This window comes from Gouania willdenowi, chromosome 1 (assembly GCF_900634775.1).
Source record: "Gouania willdenowi chromosome 1, fGouWil2.1, whole genome shotgun sequence".
NCBI classification, from domain to species: Eukaryota; Metazoa; Chordata; class Actinopteri; order Blenniiformes; family Gobiesocidae; genus Gouania; species Gouania willdenowi.
Window position 1 is genome coordinate 29,588,161 of NC_041044.1, and position 27,699 is coordinate 29,615,859.

Sequence of the window (27,699 nt, forward strand, 5' to 3'; positions counted from 1 at the left end):
ACACATTTTTTGTTATATGCATTTCCACTTTAAACGTGTCCAATGCATTATGTTGCAGAATGTATCCCAAAATGTAGCAGCGGTTAGACCTCAGTCGATCTACACCAGAACAACGTTCTTCTTTTTTTTTTTACCACAAGCAGACACTGACACCCTGCAAACACATTGAAAAAGTTATAGCTTACATATTAAGGCTACAGTGTTTTTTGTTTGTTTGTTTGTTTTCTTTGCGGATCCAACGCAAAGCCAGTGGTGAATGACCAGCATAACCAGTACACTGCATTTGCCATTGTTTTGGTAGTTTATCTAGTAGTAGTTAAATGCAACCAGTGTGCATACGTATGTGCCAGTCTGCTACTTCCCGGGCTTCTTTATTAAAGGGGACCTGTAGTGAAAATGTATATAATGTTTAATGTGTTACTAATAAACAAAATATGTGCACCTTTTTGGAAAAAAAAAACATATTGAAATTATTTTTTAGAATGATTTTATAGCTTCCGCCATAAACTATGGCGAGTCTCCATATTTCTTTTTAAAAAGCTGCACATATTTGGTTTATTGGTAATACATTAAACACATTTTTTTGTTATATACAGTATATTTTCACTACAGGTACCCTTTAAATAAAAAACCACAAACTTTTCACTCATGACCATATTTTTAAACAATGTCTTTTTCCAAGCACTGAGAAACAGTTGTTGTTCAAACAGACGACAAAAAACTTCCATTAACAGAAAGTGTAACACGTGCATCCTCGATCTTCACTAGGAGTGAAAATAAACTAAGAGATAACACTTCAGGTCTTGCCTGAGTGTTTTTTTTTGTTGAGATTTCTGATAGGAACGTCATCAGCTAGCAACCTTGTTCTGTCTTTCCTCCCCTCCACCCTCTGACCCACAACCATGTGTTTGTGTGTAGAAACACGTGTGGAGTGAATTTGGTGGGAAAATTGATAGTGAAGTGTGGAAGGCAAGTATGATGTATTGTGACTCAGACTCTCTTGTCCTCCGTCGAACCCCATTCACTATATGAATGTGCATTTAATGCATTGTGTGCTCAAATTCACTGCGAGTGCAAAAGCATGTGCGGCTGACGCTTCATTGTAAACCAACCACAGTGTGGTGTCACATCTGATATATAAGAACATGTCTGTCATTGGGCTGCAGAAACACGTTTAACAAAGGTTTGTCTTTCTTTGCTTAACTCAGGTCAATCTCTTGTTGTCTCTCCACCTGGCTTTGATCAATTGTCTTTGCACAAAAAAAAAAGTGTGTTTACATTTTCCACGGTAACTTTCCTTTCTTGAAACAGCATGCTCCATTACACATAACATGCTGACACCATTTCTTCATCCAGAAACGGGCTTTCCGCCCACACCGGGATGCATGCTGGCAGTCCCTGTGTAGGGTCAAAATATTTACTCTGGGTTTATGCAAGGTTTGCATTCTTCAGCCTGTCTCCCACATGACCTGTGACTGTCACTGCGCTCACACGTCCGTGTCACTGTTAGTAAGGATGAGATACAGTTTCTCATGATCCCAGTTTTAGGACATTTCATCAATCACTGACACATTTTACGTTATTCATAAAACGTAAGTAGAATTTTAAAATGACAGAAAAAAAAAACATTAATTCACTAACACACTTTTAACATTTGTATGTTTTTTTTATTGTTTAGTAATGTTAACAGTGGGAAAAAGTATGAGAGTAAAAAAAAAAAGGTCATTTCAATTTTTTCCTCACTATTGCGATGTAACATGCGATTATTTTTTCAAGGGCCTCTTGTCACGTATTTTTCAATGAACACAAGCAATAAATCAATCTCATTTTCAGATTTATTTAAACTTTAAATGAATATAAAATATAAATTTTAAAGCACAGATTACAGCAATAAAGCAAACAAATGTGTGGCTTCAACATATCTAACTCACTTCATGTTTCATGAAAAATGTAAACATGTGGACTGCACTTCTTAAACACTCTCTGAACTTAACAGGCAGTCTATAAATAAATAAAATAAACAGATATAAAAATAAAAAAAATCTGACTAATATCCAGTCAGTACCATCACACATACTAAACTACAGGAAAAGTAAAGAGAACTAATATCTGCTTTAACGAATTGGAAGTTTTTTAGGTAAATCAAACTCCCAACAAACTTAAAATAAATTATTATTATTATTATGATATTGCGATAATATTTCAAATAGTTCAGCCTTCATAGATGTGCCTTACAATAATAACAATGGTAGATCATTATTATTATATAATAAATGTAATTTGATGCATTGCATTTCTTTGATTATTATTGGTATTATTATTATTATTATTATTATTATTACTATTATTATTACTATATTTTATTATTTTTTCCTTTTTTAATAGAAGTTTTATTCAAAATCTGATAATGCTAAAGTTTGCAAAAAGGTCATTTTTTATTAAAATAACGTATTATAATTTTATGATATCATGATGTGCCTTACAATAATAATAATAGATAATTATTATTATATGATAATAAATGCAACTAGATGCATTGAATCTCTTTTATTATTATTGTTATTATTATTATTATTACAAATTGTGATGAGTCAGGATATATCCATCATGAAGCATCTATATTTGGGAGCATGTGCCAGATATAAGTGGGAGTTGATCTGACCTGATTTGCTGTGTCGTGTGAGAAGAGTCCAAGCATTGTTCATCGCTCATGTCTGGTTGACTCAGAAACACTTTGTTCTCAGGGTCACTGGTCAGTCGGGTACATGTGTGAAACCGGCTCTAGATGAAATCTCCTAATCTGAAGTTGTAACTAAGGTTTGGTTCTACTGGTTCACACACTGACAAAGTCACCTGTGTGCTTCAGGACCTTCAGGCAGCCACCGTGAACCCTGACCCCAGTCTGAAAGAGTTTGAAGGGGCTACACTTCGCTACGCATCACTCAAGCTGAGGTGAAATACAAACCCGCCTAACATCTCATCTTTGAATTATTTAAGTCACTGAAGTCGCTCTCCACTGTGGAATGTTTTTATCTTTTTAAGGATATTTTTCCATCCCTGCTGGCTCTGTTTCTACTCCTTTGTTTAAATTCTGCTGTCGTAAATTAAGGTCTCAGGAAGCTTGTTCTTCCACGCAGGAAGTTGCTTGTTTTTTCTTTTGTACGTGTAATAGCCCAAGTGTTTTGGAAAGCTTCTGCATTAGCTCACTTCTTTCTTCTTTAGGAATCGTTCTGCCGTGGAAGAGGAAGAGTCCAATAAAGTTAACGCTGACCCAGAAGCAAAGGTAAGGAACATTTTTCCAAACCAAGTGTCACGTTAAACTCCTCAGTGTGCACAAGGATTTATAGATATGTAAAAAAAAATCTTTGCACCCAGTGATCAAATATTTACAAAACTTCAAAAGGGCTAAAAATTTGTCTCTATTTGTTAAACAAGCACAGTTTTTGTGCTGCAGCAGTGTTTTTCCTGTACCATACGGATCCTAAATAGGTCAGTGAGGCTGGTGGAAAACTACTTCATTCTTTTTTTTTTCTTTTTTTGCTAAACTTAATGTATTTATATCTTGTGTAAGCCAATTTTTAAACACGGCTTCATTAAGTCAACATCCACAGCAGCCAGAGCCTTTAAAGGGTGCTTTGTGTGATTTATTCAGACTCTCAGGCTTTCGTCATTGGCAACACAAAGCAATGTTGCCCCCTACTGGTGTTAGAGAGATACAAACAGAATTTTTTTTTTTTGTAGAAATCTTATAAAGTAGGAAATACAAGTGTTCATATATCCAACACAACTCTGCAGACATGTAATAAGGAAAGTTGAAGACCATACATGTCCATCTTCTTTTAAGGAAATCTGCCCAGTGTGAAAATGTGATGTGTTTTTTTTTTAATAAAACATTATTTATAGAATATAATATACATCAGAACAGGGGTGTCAAACTCATTTTAGTTCAGGGGCCAAATTACGGAGTAGTTTGATCTCAAGTGGGCCACAGATTTTAAAATCGAGCCGAAAACTAGTAATTTGAACATTATTGTGCCTTTGTTTACGCTTCTACGTATACATAAAATACAAAATATGTAAGAAACCGACAATATCCAAGCAATAAGTGAGAGATATCAGTGCCAACAGGATTGTCAATCATGCGTTATTTACACAATGATTCATGTTTTCTCTAAGTTTTACTTTCTCCTGTGGGCCACTGAAATTGGATGCTCCAAAGTGCTGGATTTGGCCCCCGGGCCATGTGTTTGACACATGTGCATTAAATCCGTGTACCCTTCGTTCTTTGGGTGTTCTGTTTTAAAACCAAATCAAAAGAACAAATAAATAGTGTGGTTATTTTGTTTTACTGACTTAAACCCAAAACGGAAATACAGAAATATCAAAAACCAGATAAGCAGGGTTTTTCTGTTTAAGAAGTCAGCTGCATCTGATTTCCCTCCACAAGGCCTGGACCAGGTCTCTGCACACAATCGGACTGTTTAGGATTTATTTCAGTCTGTGGATGGTCTAGCTGATTTAAAGCTGCTCAGGTTTATGTTTTGTTTTGTGGTGTTACGGTCCTTATAGTATCCTAACAAACTGGTGACTAACTATCGACTTGTTAAAATTTCTACGATTTGACACTTTTACAAAAACAATGACACTGTTTTTTTTTTTTGAGGGTAGTAAAAAGACTTTTTTTGCACGTTATAAATACCAATAGCCACTAACGGCAGCCCACAACACACACGGAAGTTGATCACATAACACAAGGAGCACCGGTAGATTCATTACACCACCTCTTGTTCCTTTAACCACATACCGTGTGTGCTTTTTGCAATATCAATTTTTAGTTTAGATTTATTTATGATTTAATAATGTTTGAATTCACCATTTCATCAGTAATGTGACTTATGTGTTGCTCCTACCTCCTGTCTGTGGATCCTCTCTGTGTTGTGAGATTAATGTACAGAATAATAATACAAAATGGTTGGACCACCCTACTGTTTATACTGTACTGTTTGGGGGAATATGAAACTATGAAACCATCCAAGTCTCTGTTTAGTCTCTGTAATATAGATTAGCATTCAGTAAAAAAAACAAAAAGAAGTGATGACTACTCCTAATTATATTGTTATTAAAGGTATTGTGGACGATGTTTAGCTTCCGGGTGGATCATCAAGACTATTGGTCCTCCTAATTGTCAGTCATGTTTACGAAAGGCCGTCGTACGTGCTCGTGCCCGGTGCGCACCGGGTCCTTTGAAAATGGATTTTCACTTAACGGTGGCGAGTCTGACGTAGTGGGAATAGTGCAAATCTTCTTTTGGTAGGTAAGCTTGTATGACCGATGTCCACACCAACTTGTAAACCGAGCTGTGCACGAGGAAAACGGGGCTCGTGCACGCTCTCCCGCACACGTAGGCGTGTTGCACAAAATGTGGAGAGGGCGTTCCTTTTTTAAACGTCGTCCACAATACCTTTAAATAAGTAAAAAAAATAAACAAAAAAAACACACACACAACAGAAACCTTTCATTCAGGACATCTGCCTTTTTCTGATTAGTGTGTTTAATGTGTTAAAATGATTCCTACATCACTTCATTACAAACAAAGGATTCACCTAAAATCTGTTTTTCATCAAAATTATCCCCCGCCACACGATACACGTCGGTCCGTGCGTCTGTCCATCAGTCCGTTCGTCCGAGTTAAAGGGGACAGCTTTTTTCAAGTGTTTTAGATAGGATCACCAAATTCAGTGTGTGGCTTAAGGGTATCAATACCTTGATGAATTTTAAAAATGAGAAGTGCGCAATTTACTTTTCCAGAGTTATTGCCCTCGTTCCGTTTTTCTTTACTCTGTTCGAGGTATCTTCAAAGGGGACAGCTTTTCTTACAAACCGTGTAAGATAGTTAGTAATTTGATATTCTGATGTGATAATATTTTCTTATGTATACATCTAAGTTCTTTGATTTAGGACATTTAGGAAAAGGTCGTGAGTTATAATGACAAACAATCTGGCAGGGGATGTTGATGACAATGTCTTCTTGTTTGTGAATAAATCATCATCTCGTCTTTCCTTCCATAGACATTGTGCCGTCTCTTAAAGTTCTTACAAATATTAGAAATACATTTAAATATGAGGTCAAACATCCTACTAACGTGTGCGTGTGCGTGTGTGTCCCAGTGTTTCGCCGTGCGTTCCCTGGGCTGGGTGGAGATGGCTGAGGAAGACCTGGCCCCTGGAAAGAGCAGCGTCGCCGTTAACAACTGCATCCGACAGCTGTCCTACAGCAAGAACGACATCCGAGACACAGTTGGCATCTGGGGAGAGGTGAGAGGGTTCAGTATTTGGGGTGTAGAGAGGAAAGCTTTAATAATGTAATGTGTTTGTTGATGATTTTAATTGATTTTGCTGATGATTTTAAATGTTCTTATTGATTTTAAACAATTGAATGTTTTATCATGTAAAGCACATTGAGTTGCCTTGTGTATGAAATGCGTTATCCAAATAAATTTGCCTTGCCTTGCCTAATGATCGCTATCTACTAAGGAGAAAAGTTGGAAACTAATGTCTGTAAAAATAGATAAAAGTGCAGGGAAAGAAACACAGCTGACGGCCTTTTGGAATGTGTGTTAAGAGATGATTGTAGGAAATGCAAAGTGAAAGTAGAGCAAAGTCTTCTCTCTTCTCCACTGCCTTGGTTTTATTTAATGTGAAGCGACATAAGAGAGAGCTTCATGCTTCATTTAAGACTTTTTTCCTTAGAGGTCAATTATTTATTTATTGGCCTTAAAAAGTCAAAGAGCACCCACTTAGACTACACACAGAAAAGAAAACATTTGTTCTGCACATCTGGAGCAGCCGGAAATGAGGGTTGCTTGTTTTTGATGATGGGACCCGAGACTGTGATGGTGACTTTGTGGATGTGCCCAGGGGAAGGACATGTACCTGCTGCTGGAGAACAACATGCTGAACCTGGTCGACCCCATGGACCGCAGCGTGCTCCACTCACAGCCAATCGCCAGCATCCGGGTGTGGGGCGTTGGGCGGGACAACGGAAGGTTCGTTTTCACACTTGTTTTCCTTTAATTGGTCTCTCCAGTAGCTTGTCTTTTTGATTAATAGTCAGCCCTGCACATTCTGAGTGCGCATAATTCACCTTTAGCTCTCCTGTGGTGGGAAACTTCTGAGCCATTCAAGGGCTTTAATCAATCGCCTGAGCTGCAACTCATTGGGGCCACTGTTTTTTTTTTGTTATTTTCCCCTCTGCTGAGGTCAAACTTTTGAATACTTTAATTGCTTCATAATTAAACAGCGAGCCTCGCGTGCACACTTAGTAAAACGTGGAGGGAACAAATGAGGGCCGATAGACAGGATGTGTAGTGACAGGGAAATGAAAGTGAATGATTGATGATGAAGGGATGCTAGTGTTAGATTACTTCATGGATGCAAAGGGCAGCATTAGAGAGAGGGAGGGAGAATAGATGACATTTACTCCCTTTTTTTTCCTATTTCATCACCATCCCCACTGACTGCCTGTCCCTTGCTTTTACCTCAGTTTCATTCTCACTCGTTCACATTCAGCTGGAAAGTGTGCAGTTAAAGGGTGTGTAACCCTCAATGTTAAAGGGATCATTTAACCCACTAAGTCAAAGACAATGGATACACTCATGTTGCAGTGATGCTATTATGAAACCATTGTTAAACCATAAACACAATCTGCTAATAAATTGCAAAATCCAGCTTTTAGGCTGTACTGAAAAATATACAGAAACATTTAGGGGAGTCGTGACACAACTTTTGAAACGTGTGGAATATTAGAAAAGGCTCGATCCAGTGATATTACTCAGAGAACAATACTCAGCAACATTATGAGAAAAACTGACCCATTTATTATTAACCAATGGGTAACAAGCATTTTTACCTTAAAAATAAGAATATTCTACAATTGACTAAACTAAAGTAGAAGACTCTTAAAAATGACCTCAATAGAAACAATACATTTTTAAAATGCAAGGTAACCGTTAGATTAACATAAGCATTAGCTTGTATTTCACAACTGAAGAGAATAAATAAAAATGAATAAGAAAACCCTGAAAAATAACCTCAATAAATGCAATAATAAAAATGTACAAAAAAAACACTCGTTGACCTTAAACATAAGCATATTTTAGAATTAGTAGAATAGATAAATAATTAGAATAACGCAGATTGAGAGATGGAGGTAGGCACTAGCAGCGAGAGAGAGTACATGCAAACACTTTTCTTGTCACCAGCAGAGGACGACACACTCTGCTGCCGCATGCATGAGAGGATTCCTGATGTAGGTTATCAGACACAGCTGTGGCTGATGTGGTTGGCAGCCGCTGTTTGGTGCAAGCTGGCACACGTCTATGTGCACATGCACACAAGCAGCACTGCAGAGCTGCAGAAACCCCTGTATTTATCACCTCTCTAATCCACATCTTAATAAGTGCTGCGTATTATTAATGGTGACTGTTGTTATTCTGAGATTAAAAGCAGCACTGACCCATAGCAGGAGGGGGGGGGGGGGTCGGAGCAGTGGGAATACCAGCAGCAGCAGCAGGAGGAGGAGGAGAAGGAAGATGGTCACAGCAAAAGGAGAAGAGTGAGATTTTGGGGTAGAGAGAGAGTGGGGGTGGGTGGGGGGGTGGGGGTGTATGGTTAGTGCTCAGTGGTAGTGGAGCGGACAGGTTGGAGAGAGAGAGAGAGAGAGTAGTGTCTTGGTCTGTGCGTGAGAAAGCCATTCATCTGCAGAGGTGAGAAAACACAGTGAGTACTACATTTATTCCCTCCTAAATCGTCTCTTTATCTATTTCTGTGCACTCAGAGGCTGCAGCCGTCATGGGAGTGTGTGCACGTAGGACGCACGTTAACAAAACAGAAACCTGCCAGAAATATGAATGTTTGCGTGGATTTGAAACAAAGTCAGTGTTTAATGAGGACAGCAGTGGATGTGCTAGAAAAGTTGTGTTGGGTCTAAATCAGCAGGAGATGCGACATTAGATGGGTATAGATAGATAGGTGTAGATGGGTATAGATAGATAGGTGTAGATGGGTATAGATAGATAGGTGTAGATGGGTATAGATAGATAGGTGTAGATGGGTATAGATAGATAGGTGTAGATGGGTATAGATAGATAGGTGTAGATGGGTATAGATAGATAGGTGTAGATGGGTATAGATAGACAGGTGTAGATGGGTATAGATAGATAGGTGTAGATGGGTATAGATAGATAGGTGTAGATGGGTATAGATAGATAGGTGTAGATGGGTATAGATAGATAGGTGTAGATGGGTATAGATAGATAGGTGTAGATGGGTATAGATAGACAGGTGTAGATGGGTATAGATAGATAGATAGATAGATAGATAGATAGATAGATAGATAGATAGATAGATAGATAGATAGCTTTTATTGTCATGGCACAAGTCACACAACAAAATTGTAGCAGCTTGGAATGGTGTTACGACACATAAGAAAATTAGAATGAAAATAAAATTAATAACACACAAATATCTGTTTAAGAAGAGGTTAAAGGCATATATATATAAAATGTCAGCAGTACAAAGGTACAGCAGTGCAAACGCTACATAGTGCAAGTATTGTTTTTGTTATGTTAGCGTTGCTGCTCCACAGTAAGCATTGATGCCTTTGGGGTTTGCATGTTCTCCCCTGGACTTGTTTGGGTATATTGTGGCTGCTCTGGGTTCCGTTCACATTTTCTGTTCATTGAAGTTTCTAAATCAGTTTTGTCAGTGCATGAAATAGAAAAAACACAATAAAGTGTGTTCTGTACCAAATGCCAGTCATGATTGGAAAGAGTCGTGTTAACTTGAAACCCCCCCTTACCCACACATGATGAGTGGCTGTGTCAGCATAGGAGCCGTACCCCCCAGCACCCCCCTCACTCTCCCCGCCTTTTTGTACTTAACAGAACTCATTATCGCCACAAAGATTACAGATTCCCTAAGTAACCTTGACATTTTCACAGGCATCGGCATGATGATAAGATTATATTGGAAATACGATATCTCCCTCTCCACTTTGCTCTTTTACTCTGACTTTTTATCTGTTTTATCACCTTTGTGGTTACGTTTGAATTCTTATCTCGTGCATTGCTGGATTCTATTTCCTCTCCCAGCGTTAAAATCCAGCCTCTCTAAATCTCCAACACTCCTCACACTTTTAACAACACATTTAGAAATCACAGTAAGGTCAAATGCTTGCTCCGTTCACACACAGTGTTTACCAATTTTTTCTCCATTTGTCAAATTGAAGTTGCCGCTGAGATGTGTGCCTGTGCGTTTTATTACACTGCTGCTGAAGCTGCACAGCTCACTGTGGGAGGAAGCACAAAAAGGGAAAATATGACACTCAGGGTTAATATTGTGTGTTTGCGTGGGTGGGTTTCCAAGTTTTAGTGTTTCGACTGTGTGTGACGAGAAGCAACTTTACCCTCTCCCATTCTACCCTCCCGCTTCTCGTCACACACGCACACACACACACACACACACACACACACACACACTGACAGCGGGGGTCCTGTGTGACGATGGTGCGTTTTATCTCCTCCACTAACTGCCTTGCTTTCTCCCTCTCCTTGCTTCCCTGGATTCAGAGAGAGGTAAACACATTCCTACACACACACACACACACACACACACACGCACACACACCTAGTATCACCTTGTCATCGTTGCCATCCTCGATTGTTTCATTTCCTCTGTATCTCACTTTGAGCTGTCTTCAAAGTGGCTGTGGATACACCGTAACGCTGAGCACACAGTCAGGAATGGAGAAAATGAAGGTCACCTCCTCTGTTCATGTCTGTCTCCTGTAACACACACACACACACACACACGCACACACACTCAGATCTTGTTAGCCTTAGGCTCTTGTTTCCTTAATAAAAACAAGTTGTTTTTTTTTTGGTTGTGCAAATAACTTTTTCAATGGCATAGATCTAACACTTGTTTAATGAAGTTCAGCTACATTTTTTCCCCAAAGTTTTGAGTATCTTCATTTTTTCACTTTCATCTAATTCTTTCATCTCCGTTCAGCAGCGTTTGTTTGTTTTCACTTCCAGTGAGGCCCAGGGGAAGGTTCTCTCCTGCTGTCACTTTATTCTGATCTTTCTTGCTTCATGCTGATGTATTGATCTCTTGTGTGTGTGCGTGTGCGTGTGTGTGGTGTTGTGATTGTGTCCCTTATTCACCCCATTGTTAAAGGTCATTGAATGTCATTCTCCGTCTTTCTCCAGTACGGATGTGTGGAGTCGGACACACACAGACGTGCATCACGTGCACATATCATTTGTTGTCTAAGCCAGTGTTTCTCAAATGTGGTGATTGCACTACGGAGGAGTACATGAGAGAGAATGGGAAATTAACAAATAAAAGCATTAAAAATAATGGGGTTTTATAATGTTTATTTTCAGAAAAAAAAGGTAAATAATAATCACACCAGCAACTCACAAAACGTCAACAGAAACACACAAAGTGAGAGAAAACTACTCGAGATCACTACAAAATACACAAAAACAATAGAGAAACATAAGAAAGAACCAAATGACACCAAAAACACACACACTGAGAGAGAATGATTTGAAATATACCAACAACACACAAAAACAACAACAAAAACACACAAAATAAGAGAAAAAAAATATATTGAATAATAAAAAAAGAACAGACGAACAACAACAGAACACAAAATGACACCAAAAACACACAAAATGATGATAGAAAGATCTTGATTAGACCATGAACTGAAAATATAAGGGTCAGTGTTGGTCCCACATCAAGAGGGAAATTACCGTAAATGATAAAAACTATAGAAATAAATCTAAAGGCATTAAATACTGTTTCATTCCCCTTATTTACAAAATTAGATTATTTCATTTATTTAATTTTTCTCAGAATTCTAAGCAAAATGTTGTTGTCGGACATCAGGAGGTACTGGGATTCAAAAGTATGAGAAAGGGAGTACTATGGCCAAAAACGTTTGAGAACCACTGGTCTAAGCTGCATGTAGCAACAAATCTTATTAGCTGCCTTTTACTTATTCTTTAAGTCTGTGTTCTTCCTCTTTTTCGCAGGGATTTTGCGTACGTGGCGCGGGATAAAAACACCAGGATCCTGAAATGTCATGTGTTCCGCTGTGACACGCCGGCCAAAGCCATCGCCACCAGCCTGCATGAGATCTGCTCCCGGGTGAGTCACGCCAGCATGCAAAGGGTTAACACTCCAGCAGGTATTAGGATTCATGGATAAGTAGCCTCAGTGGGAGCTGTGGGTTGGTAGGGATTCTCACCTGTTTTTGTTGTTTTTTAATTGTTTAGTTCATTAATGTTATTTCACCGTTTACCAACAAACTCCTCAGTAGTCCCAGTAAATGGCGTTTTTTAACCTTGGAATCACCTGGAATTAAAATGGGGTCACTTAAAATGTCAAGTAATTGATTAAAAAAATGTATGATTTTTTTTCAGTTATTTTTCTTTTTCGAATGAATACAATACACACAATATCAAACAACTGTATTCTATATTTTCACTTTCTTCAAATCAAGTTAAAATAAAATGCAGTATGAAAATATCTGAGCTGGCACATGTTGTCACTTTCTGCACTAATCATGGCCGCTCTCTATTTGTAACACAATATAACAGAAACTAATTCTAGAGAAAAAATGTTTCGACGTTTGCCAAAAATGTGTGATATAAATGTGGGGTCAAGATCCAAAAAAGATTGGAGACCACCAGGTTAAAGGACAAAAGGACCCTGCATAGCCTGATTCTATTAGCATTAGCATTAGCAGGGTTAGGAATACTGATCGCTGATTCTGATCTTCTGCACATCCAACTCTCAGACGCTCATTTTAGTTCAGGGGCCAAATATGGACCAGTTTGGAACAAGCGTGTTGCTGGTGGTTGCACTTCCACATACAACTAATGTATGACGTATGGAACACAGTGGCAATATTCAAGCAGTAAGTGGCGTATAGCAGTCCATGCAGGATCTTCACTTAACTTTCCTTTATTTTGAGAGCAAATTTGTGGAATAATCTGAGTAAAATTGCAGGATTTTTGGAAAAAAATTGAGATTATTTGAGATGATTATTTGACAATTTGAGATTAGTGACATCCATCATGTGATGATGCTGGAGTTTCATTCACTTTGTGTAATTGAGAGGCTAATTAGTTGTAATTTACACAATGATTTTCTGTCATATTTGTACCTTCTCTTTTTGACCAAATTAGATGCTCCGAAGGGCCGGATTTGGCCCCCGGGCCTTGAGTTTGACACATGTTTTACACTGATGTCATATCATCACAATAGCACTCTGAATGCACCATTGGCTGCTTCTATTATTATTAAAAAACAGGGATGTGAAGCTTATCTATTGCTGATGTTTTACTGCAGTATTTAACTTCAATTTTAGACCAGAAAGATTCATAGAGGTTTGTCCAACTCACACATCATCCTTTTGGATAACACAGAGTAATTCAAACATTATGTTAGTGTTTTCATCATGTAGAAATATATTTTTGTTTCATTGAAATCACAAAAGCCAATAACAGGCTCATATACTGTATGTTGTTAAGCATCTTTAAATAGTTTATTCCTCCATCTTGAGTGGAACGCCTGATTATGAAATGTTTTTCAGAGGAAGGAGGCGACCGTGTCATTAGTCTTTGTCCACATCCTTTGTATTACCTTTCCTATATTCCTTATAACACAGTCACAGGACAGAGTGGAGTTTTTAAGGTGAAAAAACAAAGGACACATGAGGAGCAGAGATGGATTTAGCACAGCTGAGAATTTGACTTGCAAATTTGCCGCTATATATTTTCTGATTAAGGTTACAAATCATGTTTTAACTGTTTTTAAGATATTGGGTGACATTCTCACATGTTTATTTCTATATGTTTGATAGTTTTCCATCTACTGAGAAAAGAAAAAACCATGTTTTTATTCCTAACAGTGCAGGATATTTCTCAATGAAATATAAATGGTATCTAAATTATAAAACTTGTTCTGTGAGTGAGCCTGGAGCACCGTCTCTCTCTTTTTGTGGCGTATACACAACAGTTACACAGTGATTCCTGCTTCTCTCCTTTATAGATAATGGCAGAGCGAAAGACTGCCAAAGCGATGGCGGGCGGCTCTCTCCAGGACAGGATACAAGCAGGATTGGATCTACCACTGCAAGGTGGGCTTAGTGGATAACTTAAACCAGGATCACAATGACTGGGTTCGTCTTTGCTCAAATTGGGTAGAAGTTTTAAAAAATGGCGCAAATCAATCAATCAATCTTTATTTATATAGTGAAAATTACAACAAAGTTCATCTCATAGCGCTATGAAAATACAAAATTCATATTAATAAGGAAAAAAACCCAACAAAATCCACATGAACGAGCAAGGATCATTCAAAATAAGACCAAACTCTGAGTCAGTTTTTAAAAAAAGTTCTACAAACTTCATCTGGAAAACAAAAGTTTAAAAAAGAAAATCAAGATTTTTTTAAGATCACTTTTGAATAAAGAGGATTGACGTCCCAGACCAGCATTAACTCACATATTCACAGGGTTCAAGCAGGCCCTTAAAAAGTCTTAAAAGGCATTAAATTCATGAATCTAAAATAAGGCCTTAATTGTCATTAAATGTCTTAAAGTAATATTTCGAAACTCAGGTTTTAACACATAAGTATGATTTTATGATTGTAATTAGTCTCAGATTTAAAAAAAAAAAAAAATGGTAACATTTGTTTTCTTTTAAAATGTAATAATTTTTTGTTATTTTAATTTGACTGAAGCTGTAGAAACCCTGTATTTAATTCAAAATGTGATATTTAATCTTTTCTGTCAACTCTGTTTGTCTCTTTGTTTTAAAGGCAAACTAGGTTTCCTTCTAATGGAGTCATAATGTGTTGTTTTCCCTCCCAACAGAATTCCCAACTCCAAAATCAGAGCTGGTGCAGCAGTTCCAGGTGCTCTATCTCGGAATGATGCCTGTGGTCAGACCAATTGGTGGGTTCGGACACGTAAACAGAAGCAAAGTTACACACAGTGATGCTGAGGACTTCATAATGTCTTCATCTTCAGGCATGGACATCCTGAACGGAGCTATAGACAGTCTAATGGGCTCCTCCAACAAAGAGGACTGGACACCAGTGTCCCTCAGTGTCGCAGACGCTACGGTCACCATCAGCAAAGACCAGGTTAGCGCTGACCTCACTGTATTCAATCCTGTGCCTACGGGATGGTTTTTATAAGACCGTCATATTTTATTAAAGTGATTCATGTCTGGTGCAGAAACCCAATCATGTTCTGACATTTGTTCACACCTCCGTTAACTTTTATATGGGCGACTTTCTCCCCTCCCGTTCACGTCCAGGATGAAGAGGAGGTGCTGGTGGAGTGCAGAGTTCGTTTCCTGTCGTTTATGGGCGTCGGGCGGGACGTGCACACATTTGCTTTCATCATGGACGCCGGCGGGCAACGGTACGACTGTCACGTGTTCTGGTGCGACCCCAACGCTGGGAGCGTGTCCGAGGCCGTGCAGGCAGCCTGTATGGTGAGTGTGTTCACTCATTCATCTGTATTCTCAGCCTTTGAATAACTATATCACACGTCCACTGACATGACGGCGCATGGGTTTAAGTCGTAGCCTGTTTGCTTGTTCTCCCTGTGTGCATGCATTTTACCATCATTGTTTTTCTTTTTGTTTTGTTTGTTTTTGTCCAATAGTTTAGTTTCCTTGAAACATCTTTTTTTAAACTTCCCTGTTTGTGCCCATAACAATCTGTTTATCACATCCACTTCCCTTTCTTTCATATGAAGCCTAATGTTTTGGCTTAAGCCTACTGCTTAAATAACTTTTTATTGACTGCTTTTTTACCAACAATCACTATAATTCTGCTCTTTTAGCTAAGATCACAGGTGTGAGCAGCTTATCATAGATCTATCACAGCCTCTTCAGGCATGTTCAACTCATTTACAGTGTAGTTGGTAGATGGCTCACTATACTATACTTGTATTTTTCTGTATTATATTTGTACATTTGTATTATATTTTCCTGGAGGTGTGCACTTGTATTGAATCCCTATTTAACAGTCTTTTATTTGAATTAAAGTTTGATTTTAAATTTTTATTTTCTATGTTTTAGTGTTTCTTCTTTTCATCCAAAATATTTCTGGAGCATCTGTTAAAAAAAAAAAAAAAAAAGAAAAAGAAAAAAAAAAGCAATTTCGCCCTGCGATAAATAAAGTATATCTGATTTTGATTTACCTCTGTGATAGATAAAGACATTAATGAGATCTATTAGTTATCAAACTATTGGACTGTATACTGTATGTACTGTGGGCTGGAATTGAAATATGCCAAAACAATTGGAGGAGTTTAGATTTAAAGTGAAAATAAAAATAAATAAAAAAAATAAATAAAAAATGATAATAAAAATTATTAAAATGTTCCATAATATTACAATTATTTTAAGATAAAAAATTATGTATATAAAAACATTAAGAACTGACAATTGAAGTGACAAGTTAAAATCCATGGTTTAAATAGAGCCTAAAGTATTAATATTATCTAAAGAAGAACCTGTCCATTAGTGGATAGTCACTGCATCTGTTTTCCTCTGCTGTGTGAGATTAGTGGACTGTTGGCTGGACCATCCATCACAAATCTGAACACACACACACACATCCATTAACCACAGTGATTCATGTGGACCCCAGTCATTAATCATTACTATTGATAGATGGAAATGGCCCCCAGCCTTCCAGCCTTCTTCTCTCTGCCCACAGACGTACACTCAGCACCTGTAACTCTCTCATATTTACACTCTGTGACTCACTCCGTCTCCATATTTTCTCAGCTTCGGTACCAGAAGTGTTTGGTGGCTCGCCCCCCCTCACAGAAAGCCTGTGGCTCCTCACCCCCCGGGGACTCTGTGTCTCGCCGGGTGTCGACCAGCGTGAAGCGAGGCGTCCTGTCTCTCATTGACACCCTCAAACAGAAGAGGCCTGTCGCTGAGCTGCCTCAGTAACCACTGCCTTCAACAGCAGCTTCATGCCACACTGTCACCACGGTAACATGTCACATCGCTGCCGAGCACTGACCCCAGCACTCACAACAAGTTTGGGAAGCCATTCCTTCACCATTTTGGGAGCAAAGATTTGACTTGTTTATCGACCTTTTGGGCAGGAATTTCTGAAACTGTCAGAAACAAAGAAAGATTTGGCTCCTCCCACATCAGGAAGGAAACACTCTGAGGAACATCTGGAAAACTTGATCCTGTTTCTCACAAACTGTGGATCTGCCCCCTGCTCTTGGTGTTTCTGTGTGTGCCCGTGCTGCCAGCATGACCCTTCACACCCAGCCACGTGTTTCCTGTTAGTCGCTCTTCTCCATCTACGGACTAAAAGAGCCTAAAAAGAGCTTTGTTTGTCTATCTGCACCACTCGACTGATTCTGCATGTCCTTTTTCCAATGTGAAACCATTCTGTGAAATATGACTTCACCACTGCTGCTGCCAGTCAGAGACTGAAAGGGTAAAAAAAACAAACCAGAAGCCACAGATGGACTGTTCATTTCCTCACACTTATTTGTTCCTGAGCTGAAATCAGCTGGAGGGTCTGAACGAGTGGTGACATTTCACCCGAGACATGTTTTTTTCATTTTCAACGACTTTTTAATCTTTTATCCTACGTTTTTTTTTTTTTTTTTGTTGTTTTCCCTCGGAAATTGACAGACAGTAGCCATAAAGGAGGTTGAAGCACGGCTGCTCCGATCACAGGAGACAGCTGCTCGCTGCTGCTGGACGAGGAAAAAAAGATTGCTCTACAGCCCACCACGATGTCAGCTGTCAGTGGTTCTTTTTGTGTTTTAAAAAGCCAGAGGAAATGGAAAGGGAACAAGAGGAATGTGTTTATATAAAAAAAGATGAAACCAGCAGCTGGGCACATTGAACTGAGTACATGTTATATCTTGTATTCTCTTCACTGCTACATTTTTTTTTTACCTTCTGTCTATATTTGTTGTCATTCAAGCGACAGAATTGTTTGTTTTTGTTTTTTCTCAGTCTATCTTAGCTTTATTTACATCAACACATTATAAGGACGTTTTGATGTTGTATAAGGACGGACGAAATTCATCATTTCTCTGTTTTACGAAGGCAAAGATGTGGTCCAGCACTGTCGAGGTTTGATATTCAAACGTCTGTGTTTGTCTTGAATCGTACGACATCAGATAAAGCCAAACGTTTGCTTCCATTTTATTAAAACAAACAATCGGCCGATTCACAGCGTAAACACAAAAGAACAGTGAACGCCTCCTTGGCCAGCGAACAGAGCTTAGTCAGCACTTTCATTGTTGCAGATTCAGTTGTGTCTCACATTGTGTACACAAAGGTTGGATGTAGATTTTAACAAACATAGGATGCTGAAATTTTTCCAGACTCAAGTGTGATGAGTGTTTAATGTAACATTTAGGGCTTATGCTACGAAGCTAGATATTTATGTTCTGGATTAATCTCCGTTAGTGGGCTTCAACTAACCAAACATTCCCTGTCAGAGAGAAGCTGTCCTACGAATCTCGATTACAACACGCTAATTTAAGCAGAGTGTTTTCAGCCTGAGTACTTGCACGCTCACAAACAAGGGGTGAATGACCAATCAATGGAGAACCTGGCAGAGCGACCGTCTTTACAATGGAGGAACAGCTCATGATCTCACACAAATATAAGAATAATAAATTCAAAACCAGGATGACAGCAAAGAGCAACAGTGCTAGTGCAACACGTACCAGTAGGGATTGGTTAGGAGACGGGGCTTTTATTATCGCTCATCTGATCCACTTCATAACCTGATCCCGAATTATGAATATATAAAATCCATCATTCAGACCAAAAACAACACTGTTGTTACAGAAAAGCCAGGAATGAAAGAACACAGGCAGGAAGCTGCTGATACTGTTAATGTGTAAAAGTGAGATTATTTATGATAATAATCCAGATTAAATCATAAACAGACAATGCTCTGATCAGTTTCACTTTATTACAGCACACACGTTTTTCTATTCAAGTAAACCTATTTATCACACACACACTGGGATGAGAGCACATTGGTTCACAGTCTGTGGTATGTTCCTTCTGATGCTGTCAGCCTCACTATAGCGTATGAATGAATTAATGACTTCACCTGTCCGCGCATACGGAGACACAAGCTTCAATCAGTGCATCAGATATAAATGTATATCTTTCCTAAAGGATGTCATCTGTAAGTGAAAGGACTGCATCAATGTCTAAATATTCTCTCTCCTGTTAGCTGTGAGACTTTTATTGGACAGCTCGTTTTCTAAGACAACTGATTGGTCAGGAGGCGGGACTTTAGCATTCGCTCAGATTCTACCCAGAACAAAACCTGCTCCCGACCAGCTTAGTCGTTCAGCCTAAGTTACCATGGTGATTTAGCTCCGTAAGACGTTAGCCAGCTTCGTAGTCCGGCACACACGGATTAAATCCTGGAAGTTAACAGGTGATCTAGCTTCGTAACATAGGCCCTTAGGGTTTCGCCTTGTTTTCATTTTAGATGTTCTCATTTTTTGCAACAAAATGCCTTTTTTTTTTTTTTTTTTTTTTTAAACACACCAAATGGCCAAAGTGTAAAATAGTGATATATATACACACACAACTTTGTTGTAGATAAGAAAATGAAATCTGTTTAAGACGATCAGAAAACTTCATAGTTGTCTTTTCAGTTGATGGAGCGTTTAAGTGAACAAAGTATCTATGCATTCTTTTAATCTGGATGAATGAGAAGTCCTGAGAAGCCTTGCATGCCCTTTGGATGGTTAAAAGAACGACTGTATGTATCAAACAGATGTTTTTATTTTATTTATTCTATTTTATAAAAGATATATACTATTAGTCATAGCGAGTACAAGTCTGTTGACATTGTTACTGGTTCAGTCCTGGGTTAACTCACATCAGGCAGAATAAAGGATCTCCACACTGGGACAACTGGGAGTCCACTGCTGGTCCACGACAGGAGGAGGGGCTGCAGTGGACTTCCTCAGGTCAGTGTCAGATTCACATGTCATCAAAACACACACTCGCGTGCACACACACACACTCCATGTGGATGTGTTAGCTTCTGTTCGCTGCTCACAGATTTGTACACGTTATCAATGTAACCGATTGTGAGAATAAATGGAAAATTCAAAATACACTTCCTGCCTTTATTGTCTGAGTATTAGTAACACTGATGTTCAACAACTGGACACTATGAAACATCTTTTTACCCTCATTCTCACGGGATCATTTAAAAGAAGGATTAAAGTTAATTTATTAATAGAGCAGCATTTTTAAGCATAAAATGATCAGATTTATGCCTGACAATGTCAGGAGATCAAAGTAAATTTCCTGAAAGAAAGTTGTTTGAATAAATGAAACCTTAAAATATCATTCAAAAAGAACTTGCTGGAATTATTACGCGTAAGTCAAAGAACTATCAAAGCGATCAGCAGACGCCTCTGGAGAAGACTGGCAGTTGACAGTTGAAACGTGTCAGGAGGTCAAAGTAAATTTCCAGAAAAACAGTTGTCTGAATAAATGAAACCATAACATATTGTTCAAAAAGAACTTGCTGGAATTATTACGCATAAGTCAAAGAAAGATCAAAGCAATCGGCAGACGCCTCTGAAGTAGACTGGCAGTTGACAGTCGAAACGTGTGAGGAGATCAAATTAAATTTCCAGAAAAACAGTTGTTTGAATAAATGAAACTATAACATATTATTCAAAGAGAACTTGTTTGAATTATTACGTGGGAGTCGAGGAAACTTAAAAACGATTAGTAGTTGCCTTTGAAGAAGACTGGCAGTTGACAGTCGAAACATGTCAGATCAAAGTAAATTACCTGATAAGAAGTTGTCTGAATAAATCAAACCTTATTTTAGTCAAAAATAATTTGCTGAAATTATTACATGGATGTCAAGGAAACATCAAAGCGATCAGCAGACAACTCCAAAGAAGACTGGCAGTTGACAGTTGAAACATGTCAAAGTAAATTTCCTGAAAAACAGTTGTCTGAATAAATTAAACCTTAACATATAATATATTTAAGTTCTAAATACTAGTGAGAATTTCTTTTTTTTAATTTTTTATCTGGACTTTACACCAAGTCATGTGGTTCTATGACTGATATCTTTTCCATTCATGCACCAATCCCCCTTTAATGACACAAAATGTGTGCTTTAATGTCCATATGCCTTACAGTTTGTTCTTTACAGACTAGCGTAGGTCTGTAGTCTCAGTGTGTCAGCAAAGCTCTAGTCTTTATGATCCAGGCAGAAGGACTGTGGAGGAGGACGCAGACATGTTGGAGGTGTGGGACAGAGAGCTGCCACTCTTATTGTGGAGAAGGTTGGAGGACGAGGAGGAAATGGGAAGAAGAAGAGTTTCTACTCCCTGTGGTACCTCCAACTTTTTTGGAGGAGTGACCACATTTCTTTTTTGCTGTGCGGCCACCTTTCTGACCGATTTGGGCCCGTTGCTGTGTGTTTTGTGCGGTGGTGGTTTTGGTTTGGTGGATGCTGAGTGTGGAGAAGCTGAGGGGTGCTGGCTTTGGGTGGAGGCTGTGCTAACACTGAGCTTGTGAGCCAGAGCTACGATTGGGGAGTAGCGTTTGGTGGAATCTGCAGAGGATATGAGAGTCAGTGTGAGCCGAGGTATTCGTCTAGGTTTCGTTCCTGTCACGTGCTTCTTGTTGGGTGACCCGTTGGCCTTTTTCTTTGCTGGTTTCTTCTTCTGATGCTTTGTGGTTCCGTTGCTTTTCTTGTTGTGCTTTAAACGGAGTTTTGCTGCTTTCTTACGTCCCTTGGGCTCCTTCTTTTTTGTTTCTACGTCTCCTTCTGCCCCTTTTTCCTCCTCTTTGCCACTATCCTTCAACCCTTCATGTGGTGACACTGAGTCCCGCCTGCTCATGAGCTCATCCCCTGAATGCCTCTCCTCACTGGACGAGGATGAATGTTCGCCAGAAGCAGCCCAATTCTTCTTCCTCTTCCCCTTTTTCCCAGTTTTTGATTGGTCAGGCATTACCCCACCCAGGAGGCCTTTCGCTGCTGCTCTTGCCAAAACATCCTGGACACTTTCTACCTTAGTGGGATCTGCCTGGAAGGACACAAACAGTTTAAGATGACTGGATGTGTGGAGGCAACACATAAAAACTGCAAGTCTCAGAGGTAGCGTTGCATCGATGGAAAGCTACGCAACAGAAATGTGCAAAGCCATAAAGAGAAGCTGCAGAGCAAAGAGAGGGTGAGCAATAAAAACAGTGTGGTTGATTATTTGACACCTTATGTGACAATAACTATAGCAGCCTTACCCACACCAGAACTACCAGTGCTGATGTTGAACCATTCCAAAAGCCACACCTCACCAAATACCCATTTAACCATATTTTAACTAGTGTATTGATTACTAATGTTTAGGCTTAAACATATTCCAATAAGTCAACTCAATGAGAAAAAAAGAAATAAAACAGAGGAAAAAAAACTAATATTGTTACCTTTTTCACGGTGGTAGCTTCTCCCAGTTTACAAAGTGACAAACACACATTAATATTTTCATCTACATGCGTTTTAGGACTGGGAAAGAACCCAGAAAGATTAATAATTTTACCTGTATTTTATTTATTTTTTAATGTTTTTTTTCTAATTTTTAGTGACAATGTAAGACATAAAAAGCATATTTCCCTTTGCAGTTGCAATTTGTTTTTCAGTTAGTCAATAAATAAATTAATAAAACTGTGCATGTTGATCTGGAAATTACTCAATTTATTTTTTGTGGTGCAATTGTTGATTTGGCTCTAGTTGTAGATCTTATAAAATGATAATAGTGTCATTTAAAATAATGTAAATAATAATACATAAGGAAAAAAGTATGAATAATATTAGTAATCACAGTAATTATATAATAGAATACATAATGTGTGCACACATATGTAAAACAATTGTCCAGTTTGACAGTCAACAAATCTTCTCACACACACCCTCCCATGTTCATCCACCCTTATATACTTCTCACTCTCCACCCAGTTCTTAGGTCTTTATTGTTCTTTTTTTCTCACCTGTCGAGACAGTCGTGCGATGAAGCAGCCGTTGGTGAACTGAGATGCCCTGAGGATGAAGAACTTGGAGTCCAAAGTGTCACCTGAAGATGGCTCATCAGGGAAAATGGGACCGTTCACCCTGAGAGAACAGCAGAAAGGATAAAGCATCTCTGTAGCCATAACAGTGGCATCCCTATATCAATGAATAATATCAGGATTACTGCAGAGAACTCACACATTGCTAATAACTCAAAACATAAACACTTGGCAGCAACTTTTTATTGTCTAATGGCACAGATGTGAGATGTTAAGTGAGCTCATGAGATCAAATAATTGTATTGAGGTGTCATTAGGAACGGCAAATAGCAGCGAAGAATTCTGCCCCTTCGTTCACCCTGACTGGGTATTAACTTCAGCCTACACACTGCTGATGATGCTGCTTATTGTGATTCTGGTCTATCTCAAACACACACACACATAGGTGATAAGGTGATTTCTGTCTTTACTATGTGTATTTTAGCACATTTATACACAAGTTTCATTGACTTGTAAAGACAGAAGTCAAGAGGAGAATCTTAGTGTTCTGATTAACTCAGATCTGACATTCAGCAGTCAGGTTAAATCTATCACTAAAAACATCTTCTACCACCTAAAGAACATCTCCAGAGTGAAAGGTTTAATGACTCAGAAAGATCAGGAGAAACTGGTCCATGCTTTTATCTCCAGCAGACTGGACTATTGTAATGGTTTCAAACAGCTACAGCTGGTTCAGAACGCTGCAGCTCGGGTCTTAACCAGAACAAAGAGGTCAGAACACATTAGTCCAGTTTTAAAGTCTTTACACTGGCTCCCAGTCAGCCTCAGAATAGACTTTAAAGTTCTGCTGCTGGTGTATAAATCTGTGAATGGGTTTGGTCCAGAATACATCAACAAGATGTGAGTCAGGTATGAACCCAGCAGGTCTCTCAGATCTATGGACACAGGTCAGATAGTGGAGCCCAGATCTCACAGTAGACATGGTGATGCTGCTTTTAGTTGTTATGCTGCAAAGAAATGGAACATTTTTTAATCCAAGTCAAAGTCACTCTTTTTCCGCTGCTGCTTATGACTGAGAGGGTGATTTTTTAATCATATTATGGTTGAAATTTAAACTGTTTAATATTTTCTAAATGCAGCACTTTTCATCATATTAAGCACATTTAATTGCCTTGTGTATGAAGTGCACTATACAAATAAACGTCAAAAACATGTGACCTATGTAGTGATAATCAATAAAACTCTAATAGGTTAGAAAGGTTCGAGGTTGTGCAGCATCAACATAATGACATTTGGCGACATCTGCTGGCCAATCTTTAACATAGAATTTATTTGAAGATATCACAAATCTGGAAAGTACGGAAGCCCTAAGGGCCATGCTTTCATACATTTTAGAAAGTGTCTATTTGTACGGTTGCTGTATGGACAACCCCTGGTGCTATTGATACGGTCACCAAAGTACAAGTACGTAGCATCTTAGGGTTAGAGTTAGGTTGTAACCCAATGTCGCAACAATTTTTAGGATTAGGGTTAGGGTTAGTCTTAGTCACGTGACCTAAACTGGCCAATAAGCGGCGCTGCATATGGATAGAATGTCGGTATATTGACACAGCAACAGTACGGAAAGCTGCTGCGTATATTTTATTTCCTCTGTTTTTCCGTGATAACGACCTCATTTTCTCGAGATAACAAAACTTTGCTTTCCCGTGATAACGAGTGAACTTAATTTGTTTTCCCGAGATAACGAGATCAATTATACAATAGTGTAGTTTAATAAATCATTGCAGGAAACATCATCACTGCATCAGGTATCTTTTCAATCAAGGCCTGAAACTGAAAAGGCATTATGTCTTGCTATTACAGATAATTTACACATTAGTGTGCGTACTGTAAAAAGACGGTTACCAAGGCTTCAGTTTTATCGGCGCTGCGGTGACGCCATCCGAGCTTCAGGAAAGCTTGGTCGCGCTATCCCGGCTTCAAATTATAGTGAAGGTTTAATACTGAGTTCAACGGTAAGGAGACGCAATGACTTGTTGGGGCCGGTGGTGTGTTCAAGGACAGCTTGTAAAATATTTTTGAATGATGTAAATAGCAGATATTCTTGTGTTTTCTTGTCTATATATATATATTTTTTTTTAGATGTCTTGTTTCTTCATTTAAAGATGTTAACACAATTCATACAGATGTATATGATGCAAAATTTAAATGTATATTTAGACATAAACAAAGCAATCAAACAATTAAATCAAAACAACCCAATTGCAGGATTACATCAAATATACTATTAACAGATTATGCTTGTGGTTAATAATACATACAAAGAAAAACTATGGCAAATATTAAATAAAACTTTAAATCACAGTTTTCAGATTTATAAAATTGTATTTTTCCCCCGAGGGGCAATTCAGTAGTAAATGTTTTAAAAGTTATCAATAAACAATACAGCACTGCAGTTGAGGACACTACTATTACTGTGATAGTAGTAGTTTGAAATAACGGCAGAGATACCAAGATAAATCACTTAAAATAAAGCGATGGAAAGAAAGCGAGATGCTTTTGCAACAATTTAAAGGGTTTCCTTGGAATTGTTTGTGTTTCTTAATTAATTTTCCAACCAAAAGGTATTAATATGATTTATTGTTTGCACTATGACAAAATAGGCAAACAATATTTTACAATAACTGTAGACAAAAAGACGTGTAGTATTTTACACTTGCTTGTGTATTGAATGTGTATTATCTCATTGTGTGTGTGTTTGTTTTCTGCATACCTGAAGGGCAGTAGTTTCGGGGGTGTGTGCATTTTTTCCAGCACTCTTTTCACCAGTTGTTCATTTTCCTCAGAACACACTGAGCGTGTGCAGTAGACGACTGTCTGAACCTTTGGGACTTACAGTAAAACAAAGAAATGACAACAAGTAAACCCTGTTGTTCTGGATTGTTGTATGACTTTTTACTTTTATGTTACAAACGTACCACAATACATAACATACCATTCATTATATTATTATTTAAAGTAGATATGTGATAGTGGTGCTTTTTTAAATGCACTCACAGCTCACAGCGTGTCCCAGCAGTCGGGCCTGCTGGTTGCTCAGGGAGTGCAGCTTGCTCCTTGACAAAGAGCCGTGACACAGATCAGGCAGCAGATCCCAGTCTGTCAACAACAGGGAAATCATTTAATACACACACAAACACAAATAAAACACATACGAAACCAACAAAAAATATCAAAATTACTCTTATACACAAAACAACAGAAAAATACACAAAAACAACACAAAATAACTTGAAATGACTTGAAATACAAACAAAATCACAGAAAAATAAACACAAAACAACAAAACTACACCAAAGTTTTTTCTTGTATTAATGCCCAGATTGGTTATTATTGTAAATATTGTCATGATTTCTATTGACGTGGCCCTCGTATCATCAGACGATCAGATTTTTGTGGCGCCCGCCGTGAAAACAGTTGCATTCCCATCTCTGATTTGAAGGTAAACACAAAGTTAATTTACATATAAGATAATGACTCTCCAGTGACTGTAACAGATCTGTCTCCACATTGACCTCAGTGAGCTTTGAGTAACTCACAGATACACTTTGAGGCTCATCAGGCTCAGGACTTTGAGTCTGTGAAATCAGCCTGAGGGCACACTTTATTTGCTCTCTCCATAAATCTGCACCCTCTGCTGGTATTCCCTCTTCCCAGTGTGAAAGAATCTCAACACGCAGATGTGAATGTATTACTTAAAAAGCACATCCATTGTCGACTACAAAGTAGGCGCCTCAGGGCTTTTGGTGGACGGCTTGTCTTTTACCTCCATGTTCTCTGTAGATGGTGGGCACGGGGTCGCTGAGGGCAGAGCAGGAACAACGAGGCAGCACTAGGATGACCTTTAGCCGCTGCACGCTGGAATCCCACTCACTCAGGCTGTAGAAAGCATGTGAATGGATTCGAACATCTACAGGAGAAGGTAGAGGAGCCACGAGGAGGAAAACAAATGCAAAAGAAACACAGAAAGGCAACAAACAAGGTTTGATTACTGTAATAACCTGAGGAATATCAGCTTTATAGATCTTCTTTGTTTACTATAGATAGATACTACACATTTGTAGTTAAGTAACTAATACTTGCATTTAGTGTGTTGTATCTTACATGGGAAACATAAAAATCTAATTCTAAATGGTGAAACAAATTAAGATTCAACTCCACTCTTCAATAATTATTTTAACTATACAATTTCTAGTAATATTGGTCGTTCACAGAATATTTCTCCTGTGGAAGAAATCATATTTTATCTACTTATTGTGGACACGAGATTAACTAGTTTATTCCATTTCACACACAAACACAAGTGCACATTCCACAGACAATTGGAAATCTAGGTTAAGTCCCAGTTGTGGCAGGAAGGTCATAAAAACCATGTCGATACAGTTCCTGTGGAAAGACGACTTCAGAAATAAACTAAATAGATGCTTTTGGTAATAATATAATCCATAATCTATGACAGACATGAGGGCCAAATGTGGCC

The 27,699-nt window shown here is 38.4% G+C and overlaps 2 protein-coding genes across 7 annotated transcripts in view; one reads left to right on the forward strand and one right to left on the reverse strand.

Moving 5' to 3' along the window:
* Positions 1 to 19,369, forward strand: part of LOC114463003 (amyloid-beta A4 precursor protein-binding family B member 2-like) — a 60,183-nt gene extending 40,814 nt beyond the window's left edge. For 2 of the 6 annotated variants that reach the window (XM_028446207.1, XM_028446215.1), the window contains 11 exons: positions 919 to 969; positions 2,867 to 2,952; positions 3,223 to 3,283; positions 6,169 to 6,315; positions 6,919 to 7,046; positions 10,629 to 10,634; positions 12,108 to 12,222; positions 14,131 to 14,218; positions 14,957 to 15,228; positions 15,405 to 15,584; positions 16,890 to 19,369. In XM_028446207.1, the coding sequence (XP_028302008.1) occupies positions 919 to 969; positions 2,867 to 2,952; positions 3,223 to 3,283; positions 6,169 to 6,315; positions 6,919 to 7,046; positions 10,629 to 10,634; positions 12,108 to 12,222; positions 14,131 to 14,218; positions 14,957 to 15,228; positions 15,405 to 15,584; positions 16,890 to 17,060 (1,305 nt within the window). In that variant the 3' untranslated portion in view covers positions 17,061 to 19,369. The remainder of the gene's footprint in view (positions 1 to 918; positions 970 to 2,866; positions 2,953 to 3,222; positions 3,284 to 6,168; positions 6,316 to 6,918; positions 7,047 to 10,628; positions 10,635 to 12,107; positions 12,223 to 14,130; positions 14,219 to 14,956; positions 15,229 to 15,404; positions 15,585 to 16,889) is intronic. The other 4 variants (XM_028446241.1, XM_028446247.1, XM_028446225.1 and 1 more) reach the window with 4 other exon arrangements.
* A 1,735-nt stretch (positions 19,370 to 21,104) lies between these two features.
* The window catches only part of LOC114468159 (putative methyltransferase NSUN7), a 16,742-nt gene continuing 10,147 nt past the window's right edge, over positions 21,105 to 27,699 (reverse strand). The window contains exons 9-13 of the mRNA XM_028454875.1: positions 26,986 to 27,129; positions 26,217 to 26,318; positions 25,933 to 26,050; positions 23,142 to 23,262; positions 21,105 to 22,183 (exon numbers count right to left, since the gene is read on the reverse strand). Of these exons, the coding sequence (XP_028310676.1) occupies positions 21,350 to 22,183; positions 23,142 to 23,262; positions 25,933 to 26,050; positions 26,217 to 26,318; positions 26,986 to 27,129 (1,319 nt within the window). The 3' untranslated portion in view covers positions 21,105 to 21,349. The remainder of the gene's footprint in view (positions 22,184 to 23,141; positions 23,263 to 25,932; positions 26,051 to 26,216; positions 26,319 to 26,985; positions 27,130 to 27,699) is intronic.